General features: G+C 45.8%; 1 protein-coding gene across 2 annotated transcripts in view; it reads right to left on the bottom strand.

Moving 5' to 3' along the window:
• Positions 1 to 1077: 1077 nt before the first annotated feature.
• LOC306914901 (uncharacterized protein) overlaps positions 1078 to 21090 on the bottom strand; it is a 95164-nt gene continuing 75151 nt past the window's right edge. Inside the window, exons 13-18 of one of the 2 annotated variants that reach the window (XM_079492134.1) lie at positions 16330 to 16571; positions 14723 to 14793; positions 12687 to 12844; positions 9312 to 9456; positions 6767 to 6910; positions 1078 to 6436 (exon numbers count right to left, since the gene is read on the bottom strand). In XM_079492134.1, the coding sequence (XP_079348260.1) occupies positions 6125 to 6436; positions 6767 to 6910; positions 9312 to 9456; positions 12687 to 12844; positions 14723 to 14793; positions 16330 to 16571 (1072 nt within the window). In that variant the 3' untranslated portion in view covers positions 1078 to 6124. The remainder of the gene's footprint in view (positions 6437 to 6766; positions 6911 to 9311; positions 9457 to 12686; positions 12845 to 14722; positions 14794 to 16329; positions 16572 to 21090) is intronic. The other variant, XM_079492135.1, reaches the window with a different exon arrangement.

Genomic DNA, 21090 nt, shown 5'->3' with positions numbered 1-21090 from the left:
CAATCTTGAAAATGTCAGAATCCATAAATACACCTACGAGAGTCTAAATAGCTACATTTTTTGTATTGACTTAGGCTTTCGTTTGAAATGTATAGGTACCCATTCTACATTACATTTCCGTGAAATAAAGATTTCAATCAAATTCAATATCAACACATAGGTAATCAATCAATCAATCAGTGGGATTGTGGGATGCCTGAAAAGTGGGAGGGACTGTCCCAAGCAAAGGTGGACTTCTAGTTATGAGGCAGACTTACCGTTGGGCTAGGGTGGGCTTTTTTTTATTATAAAATTGTAAAGTATTGAAATCCAATTCAAGTGAAATGTGTGTATAGTTATTGTATTTAGTTGTATTATGGTTAAACCATTGAGAGCTTCTGCCTGCCTGCCTGCCCAAAAAAACATTTTGGGCTATGGGCCCTCAAATTTGCTCCAGCCCGGGGGCCCTCAGCAAGGTAAATCCGGCTCTGACCCTATTAAGTACACAGTAGGCTAGTTCAGAATCAGAACCACAATATGTCATCAGGAAAGAACAAACTGGTGATGTTACCATAGCCTGTTACCTCCTTAAGTGTTACCAATGATACTAGTAATTAATGTTGTGTTCCATTCAGGTCAGAGTCAAGGTGCTGCTAATGTAGTTACAGGTTGGTAAGGCTCTGCTCTGCTACACTGTGACAGAGCCTTAATTAGTATCACACTGCAGGCTATCAATTACATGGCAGTATTGCTGCTCACCAGCCCAACTAACAGTGATATTCCAGAGGTTGTCATTGTTTAGGCTTTACTTTAAAAACATCATACCTTGTGTTCATTATTATTATGCTGTCCACCTGGCACCCTGCTTTCTTTGAAACTCAATTCAAACTAATGTGTATTTCGTATGTTTTGATGGTCCTGGTGGTCCTACTCTACTTTGGATATTGAAATGTGAAAGAGAATTAATTGTCTTATTTAATTTCCATTCACAAAAAAGAACCAACGGTTTTATCGTTAAACCGAAGGCAGACTCAATGTTCAAGTCCTGTGTTGCATATGGATTTACCTTCCAGACACCAAGACAGACAGACACAGTCAAACTTTCAAAACACTTTAATTTTCATCTTCTATGACTCCCAAAAAAGAGAAGATCACAAATAACATTTCCTTGGTGAGTTTGAACAAGGCAGTGACACATATAGCCTAGGTAAAGCATAAAATGAACATGACATTATCTGCACCAGTCTAGAAATTTGGAAATGGATCAGACCCCTCCATGTAAAACCTGTGTTTGAACTGGTTTGATTCTCTAAACACATCAGCATAAAACAGCATTAAATATAGCCATTTTCTTCATTCCAGTTGATAGAAAAACAATGACCATGACCTGAAAGACAAACAATGCTATTTTATACACTAACCTTTCATTTAATACTCTAAAATTAATATAAATGAAAGCAGACCATGTTATCTCATGCTTTATATACACATCACATTCAGAAATTAGGCTGGAATGGTAGAGCACAACAGAGATTAAAGTAGCACAGATGCATTGTGAGAGAAAGGTTCGCCCAAATGGCTGCAGATTTGAGCGCTTCCAGCATCTAACGCCTAATGTATACTTTGTCATACGACGGTGACACCTGTCAGAAACATCTGTAATTTTCGGTGAGGAGCTCTGCTCTAGGGCAAAGTACAAATTAGGCTTTATTCTCTCGGTCTGGAATATATCTCTGTAATACGCCAGCAAGGCTTTCACTTCAGCATCACATACAGAGCCATCACCAAGGGAACTGGTTTGCCATGCAAACCACTGCCATGGAGACCCAGCAGCTGCTCTGTGATGTCACAGGCGGGTGATGGCAAATGACACACCGCAAAGTTGCAGTTGAGGTTGGCGGTGGTGGTACGGGCCTTCGAGACCTCAGTGAAAACAGGGGCTTCTAAGAACTGCTTTTCCTCTTTATTTTATGACCACATAATCACAGTTTGTGATACATCTACAGTACAGTATTGTAGATTTTCGTAACCTGCAGTATACATACCTCACCATACTGTAAAAAACAAGAATTCAGCATACAGAGCCCTGCATGTGACTTGTACAGACTGTACAAGCTATAAACTTAACGCTCATCCAGCAAGTTGATTCAATGTAGATGCATCGTCACTTTTGGTCTTATTTGGGTAATATCCTCGATAAAGTCCCCAGTCATATCACAGATACACACGTCCCCTACGCACACCTAGAATGGCACTAAACAAACATATTGCTGCCCTTTGACAGTTTGGCCGCATTATTACAACAGAGTAAAAGACGTATCAATAAATACACAAAATGGTACATAACAGGTAAAATTATGTCACAAGTTAATGTGGCCAAAATACAAATACTACACATTTAAATGATCGGAGGATTTTTTCCAAAAAAGACCAGATAGAAAAATGATACACAACTCTATAGCATCCCTATTTTTGGACGAAAATAGAAGATCTACAAGATCCCAACGCACCACGTTCCGATGCGTTGTGAACTTGCAGATCAGCTATTTATCGGCGAAGACATTTGGTGTACAGGGGGAAAAGGAGCAGATATAGTAAGTATAGAGCCTGGGGTTAAGTGGTTGGGTGGGGGGATTGTTTCGGCAAATAGAAAGAAACAAACATGCAAGCATGGATGGGAGAGAGGAAGTACCGAAAGAAAGAGCTAAGACAGCCACGCGGATATGGTGGCACAGAAAAAGAGGCAAACATCAAAGGCAAACGTGCTAAAGTTCAGTCCAAACATTCAGTTGTACATGTACATATAAAACTGCACTTAATGAATGAATCCACATACAATGCTGTATGAATGTTGCTCTTGTTAGAACTTTGCACAGCATGACGACACTGGACTAGAATGATCCCTACAGCCACATGGAATTGACTCTTTTGAAGCACCAGCGTGGTGGCAGCATGCATACGGATGACATTCACGAGTCCCCACAGGAAGATGGACACACTCAAACATGCATTCATGTACTGTATATAGACACACAGACACGCACGCACGCATGCACGCGTGCACACACACACACACACACACACACACACACACACACACACACACACACACACACACACACACACACACACACACACACACACACACACACACACACACACACACACACACACACACCCACACACACACACACACACACACACACACACACACACACACACACACACACACACACAATCCCGACTCAAATGCATCCTGTATCATAGTAGCCCCCCCTACACTATCCCATGCATGTGCAGTGCAGGTGTTCATAATATGGCTGAAAAAGTGGGACGGCTATCGCTGAATGGTTAAAGAGCCCTACTGGGAAGCCGTAGGCCCCAGTTTTGATTCCATGCCCCAACAATGTGTCAAAGTGTCCCTGAGCAAAGACACTTAACGATGAACTGCTCCCCAAGTGCCAGACTAATGACGCCCAATGCTCCTAGTAGTTATAGGATGGGGAAATGCAGAGGACAATTTTCATGTTTGTGCAAATATACAGTGGTAAAAAACAAAACACCCCATGGAGTGGGGACTAAATTATAATTATAAAGTAACTGGATGTCAAACAGCCCTCTCTGCTGGTAAAATGCTGGCACTGCAGCTGTTCAAGCTGCAATCTTCGGGCGAGTATAAAATGGCTATATACACCTCAACAGCAAATCATTAACAGAAGGTGCGTCACAAGATGGAAATGGCCACACTTTTCCCCCACCCACCAAATAATTCATTGATTCAAAGCAGTGATTGTTCCTTGGTAGTAGACTCATTGTCTACCTTTCTTATTTCACATACATGTTATGAATGTTATAATAAAGACAACCGAGCATGGATCTCTGATGACCAAATTAAGCCTAATTTATACACTGTTGTTGTGATAGCTTATAAATTAAGTCTTACTCATGCTCTTAGGTCATAGCACAAACTTTTGCCATTTATACTCCATACTACTCTACTTCCCGTATATATATATATCCTTGACCACTTACAATTCTGATACAAACTTTACGTACATAAGCATTCATGTAATACTGATATTACACAGCTTTGTTGCCTTTTACGTTCACACTATCGCTTAAATAAAGAGAAAACTAGAATGTGAATAATGTAACGACACTCTTGGGAACTTAGGTATAAGGAATGTCAACTATACATACTTAATGCATATTCACATCAGTTTTCTGATTATATCGTAAATATACTGTCAGGTGTCATACAATATAAGCATACATTGGCTGGCAACTTATATACAACATAACCTGTGTGATTACAGTGAATATATGGATAACATAGTTCTCATAAATATATTTTCAGTAGCATATTTAGCATACATTGGACATACATTACACAAGAGAAGGAGGGGTAGCCTCGACATCAACCAATCGACTGTAAAATACTTTAAAAATATTGAAAAACAAGAACATTCAAAGGTCTGCCCAGTGAGTGACAAAACAGGGACTTGGAAATTAGTTTAAAGGTACACACAGGGATTTCACATGGCAGAGAACATGGCTAAAACAGTAGCATGAAGATAAAGGATTATACCGGTATAACCCCGCCTGTACCAAAAAGCCCACCAACATTTCTCAAACCCAACCCGGATCGGCCAAAGAAGTAAAAGCCTAAAAAAAGAAGCTGGATGCTGGATGCAGGCATGCGGATCACTTGAGCAAAACAACATTCAGCCAAGAAGAAGAAAGAGAATAGAAGCACACCACGGGACGGAAGCAACTGGGGAAGGGAGACAGCTTCGTTTCGTTTAGGGAGGGAGGGAGGGGCTTGAGTAAAAAGACAGATGATGTTCCCGTTGCTGAGATGCCATTTAGCATTGACTTGAGTGTTGTGAGCCTCCAGCTGATCTCATGACTTCCGACTTGTCTGCCAGAGGACAGCGATAGGCGAGAGAGGAGAACCGCAGCCAGCCAGCCAGCCAGCCAGCCAGCCAGCCAGCCAGCCAGCCAGCCAGCCAGCCAGCCTCCTCTGGTATGAGATCACGTGAAGCGAGAGGAGACAGAGGGATGATCGATTGCCTCCTCTCCCTGAGGCAAACCGGCTCTCATCCCGGGTGTCTCACACACCGTCGGTCCATGCTCCATACGTGTTCATATTCAACTTGATACCGCCGTCCACCTCTCACGTTTAGTTAGTTAACCCCCCGGGAGGAGCTAAATCAAGAGCTATACAGACAGGCTCCCTCGTGGAATGTGAACACACCTCTGTGATGTGGGTAAAGAAAGGGAACAGCAATGCAATGGCTCTTAAGACCATGTCGACGCTTAACCCTTAAGACCAGTGAGAGTCACGCCACTTTAAAACCGGACTGGCGTGCGTGGCGCATGGTACAGTAAGCTCGTCTCAAGTCAAACGGTCAGTCGTCGGTCTGAGAGAGACGGTTTTTCCCAATGCGTAAATGTGTTTGGTCCCAAATCAGAGTATAAGGATGTTGAGGAAAAAGCTGTGAGGGGTTGTGCCTGAAAAGAAGCAAAGGGAGAAACCAACAAAAAAACGGATGCTGGATGTAAAAGTCCCTGTATGGTCTCCCCCCCCCCCCCCCCCAACTGTTCCTTCCAAGAGCAACCTCTGTTCCACCTGCACAGTTCAGTGTGCTGCCACGCCACAGCCCAGCGTGACCCCCTTCACCCCACCTGACACCTCAGTTTAAATGTGTGAACCTTCCCACCACTCCTCCTGGTATCAGCCCCAGTCACAGGATCAGCACTTGACCTGACTGTTGTGGACGAGAAGATCGGGGTGCCGTGTAGGGTGCCACATAGGCTGGGTGGGGTGTGAGTGTATGTATATGTGTATGTGTGTTGTATGTGTATACGCGTGCGTGCGTGTGTGCGTGCGTGCGTGCGTGCGTGCGTGCGTGCGTGCGTGTGTGTGTGTGTGTATTTGGGGGGGAGGGGGGGGTGTGAAGGGTAAGACCCTCCCCCGTGTTCCCCCCTTCAAAGAGCAGAGCTCTGAACACTAGGACATTCTCAAAAATCAAAGCCCCGAGCTAGGGAGACAGACCGACAGCCTGCCGCTGGGCAGCCATACAAGCGCCCAAACGCCATGCCTGCCCCTCCCCGGGGGCCAACCCCTACTCCCCCCGACGCCTCACTTCTTGACGGCCTGCCGGTAGCTGTGTCTCTGGCCGTCCTGCTGGCGCGGCGGCGGCGGCTTGCCACCACCGCAGCTGCTGCTGCCGCTGCCACCGCTGGCCCTGCTGGTGTCCCCGCCCCTGGCGCTACTGGTCTGGCTGGCCAGGCTGCTGTCGCCCCCCTGCAGCGTGGGGCTGGAGTGGGCCCGGTGCGCCAGCGCGGTGCCGTTGTTGTCCTCCAGGAGCTGGGACTCGAACACGGCCAGGTCCTCCTCGCCGCTTCGTATCTTGGCCCGCAGCAGCATGACGAAGGTGCCGTAGCGCGTTTTCTATATAGGATCGGGTTGGGGGGGAAGGTGTTTGAGATTACAAGATTACAATCACCCATGGAGATTTTGAAAAAAAATGACAAAAACAGAGAAATCTACAAAGTAACTAACGTTTTCAAATAATTGTAGTAGAATACAATATTTGGCTCTGAGATGTAGTGGAGTAGTAGTAAAAGTAATGAAAATTAGAAATACTAAATTGGAAAAAATGCCTCAAACTTGTACTTAACCACTTAAGTACTTGAGTAAATGTAATTAGTTACTTTACAACGCTGTTTATTTCTCAGTTCTTTTGAAGCTCGGCGCGACCGGAGCACTCCACCGACTCACCTCGAACTCCAGATACTCGTCGCGCTGGCGGTACTCGTCCAGCTCGCGGCCTTTCACCTTGCGGTCGGGAGGGTACGACCGCAGCTCGGCGAGCTCCGTCGAGATGGCACGGAACCGCGTCTCGTGGGATTTGACCTGCTCTTCCTGCAAACCAAAGTGTCACGATCAATGTTCTCATCAGGGAGAGGAGGGTCAACCAGGATGTTCTCATCAGGGAGAGGAGGGTCAACCAGGATGTTCTCATCAGGGAGAGGAGGGTCAACCAGGATGTTCTCATCAGGGAGAGGAGGGTCAACCAGGATGTTCTCATCAGGGAGAGGAGGGTCAACCAGGATGCCCTTCCAGCCTTTTCCTCCACTACGGCATGGCTCTACAATCTACATACAGGTGTAGATCCGTCTATGAGAGTCGGTCCGTCTGCGTGTCCGGAGCTAATCTCGCAAGTCGATGGACTGATAAGTGCCAAAGGTCTTGTGCACACTGCCAGTAGGCTACACAAGTACCTCCACTAAATGTTTTCACATATCGTTGCTGTTGAGAGGAAACGACATAACTCCATTTTTTTAGTTTCTTGATAATTTTGGATAAATCAGTGCTATTGAACACACTTTACTGTCTGTGTGTTGTTTCGAAAATATTGAACCAATGAAATGTAGTAAAAAGCACTTCGGACAAAACCTCCTAAGTCCATTGGACCCTCAAACTGTCTGCTAAAGCAACTAACTCCACCACCTCTCCCCCTCTCATGGAAGTAATTGACAATATATAAAGTCACAACACCAACTTTGATGAGGCAGTATTGAGACCTGGAACGCATCCATGTCACGTTAGCGTTTAACCACATTAACCATTAACCCATTTTGGGGCGGGAACCCGTTTTGGTGTTTTAAACATTGTTATAATTTAGCTATTGAAAAATAGCAGATCTACAAGCTCATAGCGCGCCACTCAACTTGTAGGTCTGCTATTTTTGAAAAATCGTTAAAATGTGCCTCAAATCTTTCCGAAAATTGTCATGATTTAGAAAACTTTTTTTTAATTTCGACGTCAGGCCTGAATGGGTTAAGACACGTCACAACACCATATATGGCCGTCAGTCCATCACGCCTCGTGACACGCTCCATATATGAAGATCACAACACTGACCTCATCAAACCCTGGATAGTCATACATGGAGAAGAATGAATCAACACCTAGATCTGCATACGAGCCGGCCAGCAACTCTACATCTGACCTCAAACCATTAGATCTCCATAGGAGCTGACCTGTTCTGACATTCCATATTGATCCTTCCCCACCTGTCCTTCCTCTTCGATGTTTCCCTTTTGACTGATACCTGTCCATCCAAACTCTAGACGGGCCCGCCCCAAAGTTATTAGTGCAGCCGTGCCCTGACCTCATCAAAACCTGTACACTCAAGACATGCTCCATATATGGCCAGTACAGAATTCATTCCATATGTTGATCTGACCCCCGATGCCAAAGCGCCTGCGCTCGCCCAGCAGTCTGCCGTCACCCAGGCGGATGCGTGCATGTGACCTCGCCCTCGGGGGGTCTTACTGGTTATAAGTGATATTATACGCGTTGAAATATCTTACTTTAACAATGGAAGTCAAAGGGACTCAAATTTGGACGTCGGACCTCCACATTGCGAGCCATGGCCTTCCCATGTGGATCCAGAGATACACATGATTCAGTTTAGTTTTGAACTTGTCCACCCAATTGATCGTATTCGAGACATAATGATACTAAATGTGTCACGCACATTTAACCCATTTTGGGCGGGAACCCCTTTTGGTGTTATAAAACATTATGATATAATTTAGCTATTGAAAAATAGCAGATCTACAAGCTCATAGCGCGTCACCGAGTGGCGCGCTACGAGCTTGTAGGTCTGCTATTTTTGAAAAATCGTGAAAATATTATTTCAGAAAACTGGAGGATTTAGAAGATTTTTTTAAATTTTGAGGTCAGGCCTAAAACATAATTTCATAATTGCCAAATGTACACAAACCCAGGTTACACTACAGTCTATGCTACAGTGGTAGGCAGCCAAATAGGCTTACAGTATATGCTGGCATACCATGCATCCATTCCACTTCCAGCAAAAAGGATTATTTGGTGAGAAATAACAAAGAATAAGAATTAAACACACATTTCTCTCTTGGACACAAGCGAACCGGCCACGGGGATCTAAATCACTGTTTCCTAAACAGTGGGTCGGACTCGGGACCCATTTGTGGGTCCTCTTATTTTTTGTTTATTACATTTGGTTTTTAATTATTATTATTTCAAAACCTTTTCAAAAAACATTTCCCAAAAAAGCAAAAACAAAACCATTAATAAAAAACAAATTCAATGATTTTCCAGTAATTTCATGAGGAAATCAAAGAAAAATAACATAAATTCCAGAAATTTGAAAACAAATAGTAGTAGTGAAAATAGGCGAACTAGCAGACCTACAAGCTCACAACGTGGCGCGAAGCAACACTGTGTGAGCTTGTAGGTCTGCTATTTTCTGCTATTTATCTAAATGATTCCGTACCTCTGTAAATTTGGAGGATGTTCCCGGCAGCAGAGGTCGGCTGAACTTCTTCTGCGATCCAATGGCTGCTGGGAACGGAGGCGCCGAGAACATGGCTGCTACCGTGTTGATCCGCGTGATCCAAGACTGCATCTGCTCTGCATTTCTGTCGAGACACGTGCAAACACAAACACACACAAATAAGCACAAACAGTAGGCGCACTCGCGCAACCACATATACGCTCACACACATGCACTCAAATACACACACGTGGACGAACGCACGCACGGCACACGCGAGCACACACACACACAACACCCGCACGCAACAATATATAACATAATATAATATATTACTCTCTGCGGTGCACATTCACGTGGTGGGCACAACATCAAAGGAGTAACCATCAGAGAATGCAGCCTTGCTGCTGACAAAGAAATTAGTTTTGAAGCCAATTAATAATATAAGACCAGTTATACGCTAACAGACCTATTAGTACCCCCCGAGAATAATCAGATTGAATCAGACAGCCTTGCACCACCACGTCCCCAGAGAAAGAGAGGACTTAAGCTAGAGAGAGAGACATGTACGTGCAGAGAATGTAATAGGGCCGATTCATACTCCTATTTTACCGCTGTTTCGGCGCTGTAGTGCCGAAATGATTTCGGCTCGTCAGAAATTTTCAGTAGCAGCACCGAAGAGCCGACTTTAGGACGGTACCCGCCCCCCCGAACCTCAAATGACTTCACATTGTAGGCTCTACAGAGCCGAACCGACTTTTATTCGGCTCTAAAATAGGAGTATGAATCGGCCCTTAGAGAGGCACGGGCCGACATTCCCTAAAAAGGGCACTTTTTGCAAAGACAAAAGATTGCGAAAATGGCGGATCAACAAGCTTGTAGCTCAGCTATTTTTCGAGGCGAAACCATGCACTCTTTAGCTACTGGAGATGTGGCGTAGGGTACGACATGGATTTCTACAAAAAAAAATTCAATTCAATTCAATTAATTTCAAAGCAGCTTTATTGTCATGAGAAAACATGACGTTTACATTGAAGCAAGTGTCAAAATACAATAAAAACTGTTGAAAATGGGGAGTATATATACAGTTGGAGGGGGTACAGCATTTTGTAAACAGAGCTATGTCACATTGCCTCGTTATGTTATACAGGGTATAAAGCTTTTTTGAAACAATTTATTTTATTTATTTGTCACTTTGGGACACAACAAACAACAAAAAACTCAGATTTAAGATGTGTTTAAAGGTAGCATCTCTGTTTACATGTGCAGTAGGTGTCTTTCAACGCAAAATAAATGCTGCGTTGAAGTACAGGAGAGTTTGGGACAAAGGCAATTCTCCTGCCTTTGCGGGCATGGAGAGAGGAGGGGCATTTAGCATTTCTTTCACCGTAGTAAATGCTGCATTCATGGTCTGTGGAGAGGGCCGTTTTTTTTACAGGTATTTTACAGGTATAAAAAGGGCAGGGGCTCAAGCCCCCTTTGATGTTTTGATGTATATGTGTGCACGTGCCTGGTGTGAGAGGGGGGGGGGCTGAGAGAACGAGAGAGAGAGAGAGAGAGAGAGAGAGAGAGAGAGAGAGAGAGAGAGAGAGAGAGAGAGAGAGAGAGAGAGAGAGAGAGAGAGAGAACGAGAGAGAGAGAGAGAGAGAGAGAGAGAGAGAGAGCATATGAAAGAGAGTACAGTATCTGGGACAAATGCAGGCGGCAACTAGAGCAGAGAGCCTGTTGTCCTCCTGGGGGATGGGAACATGTGGCCATTCATGTGCCACTTCCCGCCCGGATCCTGTTAATGTACACACTCACACCTCCAGCCAGCTCTAAACGCACACTACACATTCTACACATGGACACTCACGCGCACACGCGCAAGCACACAACACACACACACACACACACACACACACACACACACACACACACACACACACCTCCAGCCACCTCTAAACGCACACTACACATTCTACACATGGACACACACACACACACACACACACACACACACACACACACACACACACACACACACACACACACACACACACACACACACGCACGCACACACGCACACACGCACACACACGCACACACGCTCGCACGCACACCCCTGCTGTTGGTTGAAATTACAAAGCTGCTCAGCTGTGATTGGCCAATAAGAGAAGTTAGGCGGGACACTGTGACTTTTGAGGACGTCTGTTTGTCCCTCCATTCCCTTCGACAACCTGGCCCAACACTCCCAGCATTTTCTAGACTCTTCTCCCTCCTGGCTCCCAAGCTGTGGCATGGCCCCACACATACACCCACACACACACCCACACCCACACACCCACACACACACACACACACACACACACACACACACACACACACACACACACACACACACACACACACACACACACACACACACACACACACACACACACACACACACACACACACACACACACACAGGTTCAGGACTGAACACTGCACTCCCCATTTTCCGCCGCAGTCTGGAAACTCACCTCTGCCCCTCCCAAGTATTACTTTTCTTGTTGGCTAGACAGATGCTAGCTTAGAACGTTATCTGTTATCCTATAGTTACTTAACATTTTGTTGTGCCGGCTACCGACTGCCGCTTAGTTGCTTTACGTTACATTACTTGAAATATGTCCTCCGATTCTGCCCTTTTTAAGTTGCTCCGGATAAGAGCGTCCATTGAGGAATGACCTTGCCGGGTTCATCTCTGTGTCCTCCATTGACCGCCAACCATGTGTGCCATACTGTACATCTGTGCCCTTCTACAGATGCTGCTGTGCGCGTGCGCGTGTGCATGTGCGTGTGTGCGTGTGCGTGTGCGTGTGTGTGTGTGTGTGTGTGCCTCGTGATAAAAAATTGCACCGGGCAGATATGACAAATAACTTGAATATACAAAGAAATTATACTGACATATTTAATATTTATACAAAAAAATAGTAAAAATAGAGGGTATGCGCATGCATAAAGTGAATGGCAAATCGAGTGGAAAATCGAGTGGCAAAGCGACAGGCAAAGTGAGTTGAACGTTGTTTAACGTCGTTTAATGCAATCAGATAGGACTTTTCTGTTTGGATGTATGGGCTGTCAAGGACAGAAAGTAGTTTTTTGCCACTCAGTAGGCGTCCCCGGCTCCGCATAACTTCCGGGTTTGATGATGATGTCACGCGCATACCCCCTATAGTGGAAATAGCTGATAATCTTGCAGATTTCAGCTTATTTTTTTATTTAAATTTGACGAGTATACAAAAATAATTGCGATTATCTCAAATAATTTCGCGAATAGATGGTTATGTAATAATGGTGACAGGACACTCATGGTGCCTGGAAGAGATAGACCCTCCAGTCAAAGCTACTCACGGTGCCTGGAAGAGATAGACCCTCCAGTCAGCGGTGCGCAGGTAGAACACGTTGGGCCTCTTGCTGTAGTCTGAAGCCTTCATGGCCAGAGCATGGTGGATGGACACTGCGTTCTTCAAGTCTTCATCAGACAGTTGCTTCTCAACTCTGAATTCCCCCTGGTGGAAGGACACAGGTTATTTTAACCAATTTAATAAATTAGTTTCAACAAATATAATGCCTCTCTTCAGGGTATATGATTTGATGAACACTAGCATCCATATTCAGGGCATATAACAGGCGAACCTTCAGAAAACATTTGGTGAACATTTGCTAAATCGCCACCCAGAGGGCCAAGTATTTTTATATAGATTTTAGGAATTTGTATGCACTGATCGGTTGGCACTTTTAACTTTGTTGTACATGTTACAATGACAATAATGATCTATCTATCCAAGTATAGACCCCTGGGGGGGAATCTGGTCAATGAGACATTTAGGGTTTAAGACAAGTGGATAAAAATAGTGTCAAAGGGGATTTGTGCCTGCTGCGACCACCGCCCTCCCGGTGGTCGAAAGAAAGACAAAAAAAGACAAAATGAAAATAAAATATGATGATTGAAACCAGGGGGCTTTAGTACCCCATTAAACCAAGACAAGCTGACAATGGGAGAAGTACCACCAAGTGTCAAATGAGGAGGATCAGGGGTTTAATTTCATTTTCATTTCATCCTTTGCTCCCGTTTGAGCTGACAAATCCATTGGCGCCCTTCCACGGTATCAGGGGGATGAGAACTTCGCTGGGTGGCAGGGTGGGACACTTGTTTCTGTCCAAGCCGAGGGATTTAGCATCCCAGCGGCCAGGGGAACAGCGGCCAGGGGAAGCTGGCTTCCCATAAGAGGCCCAGACAGACCACTTGACCATATGGACCCCTCGAGGGTTGAGACCGGCTGTGCATGGACACATTCCACTAATAATAATAGCACAGTCAGGCACATTACTGTAGTGTACAGTATGTCAAAGTGCTCTGTAGATAACAGCAGTGGCGTGCACAGACATTTAAAGGGGCAGGTGCTCAAGTGAAAAAAGGGCACCTTGTGCAGCGCGTGGAACCGGCCGTTTGCCTATAGTGTAAGATTTATAGATTTTGGGGCATAAATAATATATTAGAAGCTTTTTTTTAATCAAGAATTGATCAATGTCACCATGGTCCACGTAACAAATTTAAAAAAAAAATGGGGTGGGGGGGGTTCCTTTTTTCCCGAAAGGGCACATCTGTCCAGAGGGCAAGGGCAGGTGGTGCTCTAGCACCCCCTAGTGTCTATCTGTGTACGCCACTGGTAAACAGCAACTACACATGGACAGACTGCCTGATTTGTACAGCTTTGAGTTTTGTTTGATGCGACGCATTGTGAGCTCGTAGAACTGCTATTTTCAAAAGATTTCTATACATTCGAAAAAATTTGAAATAAGACATTCTGCAATGCATAATGAGTACTTTTACTTTTGGTACTTTATGTACATTTTGATGCCAATACTTTTGTACTTTTACAAGTACATTTTGGGCAACAAAATCTTATGCACACCTATATGCTCTGAGACGGGTGCGTAGGCAGGGCTCAATGTACTCAAAGTGCACAAAGACCCGCACACTGTCTGCACTTGCAATACCAACTTTATTTAGGCAACGTTTCGGTCAAAGACCTTCTTCGGGCATCTCTAGTACATTTTGAATTCTGGACTTTTACTTGCAATGGAGTATTTCTACATTACAGTATTGATACTTTTACTTAACCCATTTTGGGCGGGAACCCCTTTTGGTGTTAGCATTATCTTATGCTTTAGCTATTGAAAAATAGCAGATCTACAAGCTCATAGCGCGCCACCGAGTGGCGCGCTACGAGCTTGTAGGTCTGCTATTTTTAACGACTGACATGGAAACATAGCTTTTTCAGAAAACTGTCAGGATGTAGAAGACATTTTTAGAATCTGATCTCAGGTCAAAGTACTCAAAACATTTGAGTACTATTTTCCACCACTGACAATAGCTCATTTACCTTCTGCAGGTAGAGGATGAGGCCCTTCAGGTGGACGTAGAAGGTTTTCCAGCCTCTCTTCCCCCTTGGTGCTGTATATAGACGGAACAAACGCTACCATGAAACGCACAGATCAAATACATGCAATTCTGCACTCTGGCTCTTATCAGTCAGTTACCATGGAGAATGTGCAAGATAGATCAGATTGACATCCACAGAAATCCAACATATGGTAAGCGATCTGTTGACCGAGCTGGGATCTTAACGCCGCTCTCCTCCTCCTCCTCCTCCTCCTCCTCCTCAGCAATCCTGACTCACCACAGACCACCTGCTATGCCTTGGCAGAGCTGTTGGTCACGTTTGAGGTTGCCATACTACATTGTGTATGGAGCAGTGCTTTCTTTGCACGTGCAATATAGAGCGTCGCAGTCCCGCCCCCTCGAGAGACCCGGAAAAGAAATCCCCGTTCATTTTCCTCATAGACTTTTCAGAAAGTATTTATTTAAAGACGTTTACGCCGCGGACAAAGCCAACTCTTGTCGTGACAAATCACGACAATAAACACAATGTTTTGGGCCAAACAAAGAATTAGAAAGTAGAAAAAAACGGCAGGTTACAACACTTTTTTTTGTTGTTTTTCTTCTTTGTAATTATTTGTTTGGTCCAAAATATTGTGTTTGTTGTCATGATTTGTCACGACTCAAGTTGGCTTCGTACGACACTTAAAAGGTCTTTAAATAAATACTTTTTGAAATGTCTATGGGACAAATGCATTGGGATTCATTTCCTGGGCCTGGCGTCGTCATGAAAGGGGGCGGGACTGCGACGCTCTATTGTACTGACATGACGTGTCTTTTTTGTCAAGATGTTGAGAAGAGGTCTAAGGTTTAGCAGTAAGGCTACTACAGAAACTGGTTGAGGAACATGAATGGGCAGTTCCTGACCACTAAAAGCGCCACTTCACCCCTTTTGCACCAGAGCTAATTTGAATGACGTTTAGGACACAAGAAAAACTTTCCTGGGGTTTTTTGTGTGTAATATGGTTTTTGTAGATATTTTAGTCATGACTCCATGTTCATGACCAAAAACCTGTCGTGAAAATGTGGTCTCACTTCCTTCCTGGACTACAAAGTCACACCCCCATGCAGCCTCCCCCCTCTCCACAAGGAGGGGAAGTGCACTAAAGCATTATGGGCATTGTAGGAATTCAGCAATCCAGTCAAACCCTAGTCAAACACACTACTGGCCATAGGGTGCAAATTTCTAATTGTGCTACTGTTATCTATACTGCAGTTTCTTCCAGCGGGAAAATGTCCATTTGAGCCCTATTCCTCAATTCATTCTCCCCAAGGGCCATATTTTGACTAGGGTACCAGGCCGGGACTGGAAAAATTTGGGGTATATTTAAAAATAATAATAATTAATGAATTAATTAATCTTAGAATAGATGTAGAACAGTGGTTCTCTACCAGTGGTCTGGGGACCACCAGTGGTCCTTGAAGGGGTTCCAGGTGGTCCCGGCAGCTAAATGATGGACAGTCAGTCGGTAAACCAAATGGACCCTTATAGATCTTTAACTCTTGAGAGTATAAAAAGTGGTCAAAATTATGCAGAATATAAACACGTACTTCTTTTGCCGTCAGAGTCGGCGTGCACTTTGCGCACCAGAAAGCCGTTCTTGTACAGCAGCGCTTTGGAGGGCTCGTCCTCCTGGTGGTGATGGTGGTGGTGGTGGTGGTGGTGGTGGTGCCTCCCGCTGCCCCCGCCGCCGCCCACCACCTCGTGCTCGTGCGTCTCCGCCGGCTGCTGGGAGGAGGCGTTGATGTCGTCCCCGAGCTCCGAGAACGACTTCCGCAGCTCCTCCTCATCACTATGGAGACGGAGAGAAATGAAGAAGAATCAGTGAGAGAGAGAGAGAGAGAGAGAGAGAGAGAGGAGAGGGTGATGGACACCCCGTGTGCTGCTGCCACGGGGCTCATTAGCGATGCGTATCTATCAACACATCGTTATCGTCACCAGCGTGGTCCCGCCGTGCGCATGCAGCCTGCTCCTCAGCTGCCACTCGCTATCGGTGTGTCAATCTCTGTTTCGGCGCCCACGTATGCAGCACATGCATTACTAACAACGATACCCACACAGATAGGAAACTCTTTTCCACGCATGACGTGAGAAATTATCGCCACTGACGGTTCGTTGCTCGCCAGAGGTTTTGTAATGCAAAGCACCTTGGGGACACCAGAGAGAATGAAACCGTGCCTTCAAAGCTATAATTGTGCTCTCTCTCTCTCTCTCTCTCTCTCTCTCTCTCTCTCTTTACCGCTGTGTATTTGTGCTTCTCTCTCTCCTCCTGAGGAGTGGTCGACTTCCCTTGATCAAAAAGCATCACAGCAGGAGAGCAACTATCCTGTTGCAGCTCTAGGGTGAAAAACAGGAACATCCTTGTCGTTGGGGGACCAGTCTTATCAGGAACACTAGTTCATACTCTCTCTCTCTCTCTCTTTCTCTCTTTCTCTCTCTCTCTCTCTCTCTCTCTGTCTCTCTACGCATCGTGCACATCGGAGGTGAGAAAAGACACTGCTCCTCGCTGGACCTCAAAGTGCAGCGTAGCGTAGCTGGACGCACGGTGGGCACAATGACTACCTCAGTCAAATCCTGCGTTCATTTACCTCAGTGTTTTTCCACTGTGAACACACAAAAGTCGACACAACTTGCACAACCTTCACTTTATGTACCTATAATCCCTCGACACATTTTGCACTACATCACACTCCCTTATCTGCATTAGACTCTGACTTTTCTGATGTCAATTACACATCAACCTTGTTGTCCAAACACTACACACAATGTTCAGTTGTTGCACACACTTCTCACGTAAAATCTCAAAGCATCAACCTACAACACACGACTATTCAAATCTCTAAACATTCAGGTCTGGTGAGCAATGTGTTGGTAACAGCTGACCACATAGATGACCCACAGTGAATCACCTGACAACATAGATGACCCACAGTGAATCACCTGACCACATAGATGACCCACAGTGAATCACCTGACCACACATATGACCCACAGTGAATCACCTCACCACACATATGACCCACAGTGAATCACCTGACCACATAGATGACCCACAGTGAATCAATGTGTTGGTAACACCTGACCACATAGATGACCCACAGTGAATCAACACCTGACCACATAGATGACCCACAGTGAATCCACTACATTGTCATCTGGGACAATGTGAGCTTCCACCGGGCTGCTCCAGTGCGTGAGTGGTTCCAGGACCACCCACATTCTTCCGTTCTATACCTTCCACCTTAAGTGCCTTGCAGAGTCGAACGTAATCAACGCAAGAATACATACGCAACGGAGGGTGAGAGAAATGTCTCCCCTTGCGTTACGTGATCCGTCTCGATCCGTCCGTCAGTTACGTGATCATTGTCCACAGTCATTGTCATTCATGTGTTCCATTTCTATGATTGTGTTTTCAATTCCGCACTTCATTGTGCTGCGAATGCTTGGTAGTGTGCAGCAAATGCTTAGTTGTGTGTACTCAATGAATGGTATGTGTGTGTCATTTCAAAATATGGCTGTGTGTACCAACTGAAAACACGAGTTCCATTTTGGGAACAGTTAATTATCTGTCCCCTGCACTATAACCAGTAATAACCAGTGTAACCAGTAACCAGCAATTTCGTTTTCGTATTCTATTCTTTTCTATACCATTTGGGTCCAAATGGTGCCTTATGGGTCCATTTGTATACACTCTCAGAGTATATCGGCCTGGTGAGGTACTGTAGAATGGTTACCTCACCACGTGACCAGGCAGGGAGGCCCTGATGGAAAAGTTCAGCCGGTAAAATAGAAAATGGAGGGATGGCTGCCACACACACACACACACACACACGCACGCGCGCACACGCACACACACGCACACGCACACGCACACACGCACACACGCACGCACACACACACACACACTCTCTCCACGCCCACCACCGCCCCACACCCCTCTGGGACTACACTACACTATGATTAACCATCAGTACGTAACAGTTAACCTATACAGGAGCCTGGGAGAGACAAAGAAAGACACACACACAGAGAGAGAGAGAGAGAGAGAGAGAGAGAGAGAGAGAGAGAGAGAGAGAGAGAGAGAGAGAGAGATGTGCAAAGTGTTCTAGCCTGTTGCCTGGTAACTGCTAGCCTGCCTGAATCCCACACCATACAGAGTAGAAGGACAGGCAGAGTGGGGGGATGGATTGAGAAGAGGAGAGAAAAAAAGATGGGGCAGAGAAAACAAAGACAGAAATAAAGGCAAAGCACACTAGTCTTACAGGAACATCATGTAAGACTAGTGCAAGGCACTTAAGGTGGAAGGTATCATAGCGTATGAGCGAGAGGGAACGGAGAGGTGGGGAGAAAAGAGGAGGGGAGCGGAGCGGAAGTGAGAAGAGAAGGGGTAAGAGAGGAGAGGGGGCGAGGAGAGGGTCTAGGAGATGAAACAAAGGAGAAGAGGTGGGCAGATGAGGTGAAGTGAGGTGAGTAGGGCAGAGGGGAGAAGGAGAGTATAGGTGAGGACAGGAGGGGAGGGGTAAGAACGGGAGGAGAGGAGAGTGGTATGAATATAGCCTGGGGGAGAACAGGTAAAGATGCTCTGGGCTCTGTGTTGATGCTGCTGCTGCTCCAGTGGTGAAAAGAGATACATTTGTTCTGTCCCACCTCTGCTACTGGCCTACTGGGTTCTCAACGTTTTTGGCCGGGGACCCCCGGAAATGCTTTGGCAATGTCTCGGGACCCCCGCCCCGCCCCCTCCCGACCCCCAATATAAATTGACTGCTACAATAACCTTAATAATAGAGACAATACACCATAAATAAATAAATACTGAAACCAGATCATTAGGGAAGGTGTATGCATGTACTATGTGTACTATATGTAAACTCTTCATTTCCACATAATTTGGGGACCCCCCAAAATAATTTGGCGACCCCCCGAGGGGTCGCGACCCACGGGTTGAGAACCCCTGGCCTATAGGAGAGAACAGTGCTACTGGCCTAGGAGAGGACAGTGCTACTGGCCTAGGAGAGGACAGTGCTACTGGCCTAGGAGAGGACAGTGGTACTGGCCTATAATAGAGGACAGTGCTACTGGCCTATAGGAGAGGACAGTGCTACTGGCCTAGGAGAGGACAGTGCTACTGGCCTAGGAGAGGACAGTGCTACTGGCCTATAGGAGAGGACAGTGCTACTGGCCTAGGAGAGGACAGTGGTACTGGCCTATAGGAGAGGACAGTGCTACTGGCCTATAGGAGAGGACAGTGCTACTGGTCTATAGGAGGGGACAGTGCTACTGGCCTATAGGAGAGGACAGTGCTACTGGCCTAGGAGAGGACAGTGCTACTGGCCTAGGAGAGGACAGTGCTACTGGCCTATAGGAGAGGACAGTGCTACTGGTCTATAGGAGAGGACAGTGCTACTGGCCTAGGAGAGGACAGTGCTACTGGCCTAGGAGAGGACAGTGCTACTGGCCTATAGGAGAGGACAGTGCTACTGGCCTATAGGAGAGGACAGTGCTACTGGCCTATAGGAGAGGACAGTGCTACTGGCCTATAGGAGAGGACAGTGCTACTGGCCTAGGAGAGGACAGTGCTACTGGCCTATAGGAGAGGACAGTGCTACTGGCCTATAGGAGAGGACAGTGCTACTGGCCTATAGGAGAGGACAGTGCTACTGGCCTATAGGAGAGGACAGTGGTACTGGCCTAGGAGAGGACAGTGCTACTGGCCTAGGAGAGGACAGTGCTACTGGCCTATAGGAGAGGACAGTGCTACTGGCCTATAGGAGAGGACAGTGCTACTGGCCTATAGGAGAGGACAGTGCTACTGGCCTATAGGAGAGGACAGTGCTACTGGCCTAGGAGAGGACAGTGGTACTGGCCTATAGGAGAGGACAGTGCTACTGGCCTAGGAGAGGACAGTGCTACTGGCCTATAGGAGAGGACAGTGCTACTGGCCTATAGGAGAGGACAGTGCTACTGGCCTATAGGAGAGGACAGTGGTGACATGAATATAGGGGAGAACAGGTAAAGAGGTGCATGCTCTGGGCTTTATGTTGATGCTGCTAATAGAGATACATTTGTTCTGTCCCATTACAGCAGTGGCGAAACACTGTAAGTCATGTGAAAGAGGCCATCCATCCATCCATGCAAATGTTCACAAATCCAACCTTCACTGCAATATATTCCTAAATGCACATTTTAAAAGAAACAGTCTCTGTTAATGACTTAGCTTAGCAGAAGCAGATACCAGAGTGTTGGAATTATTACTATGATGATTGCAACTACATTCAATAATATATAATTGCTATAAGGCTTCCTGTAAGGGT

Source organism: Electrona antarctica, assembly GCF_951216825.1.
Source record: "Electrona antarctica genome assembly, chromosome: 22".
In the NCBI taxonomy this organism is placed as follows: Eukaryota; Metazoa; Chordata; class Actinopteri; order Myctophiformes; family Myctophidae; genus Electrona; species Electrona antarctica.
Note: the sequence above shows the minus strand (reverse complement) of the source record. Positions and strands in the feature narration are given on the sequence as shown.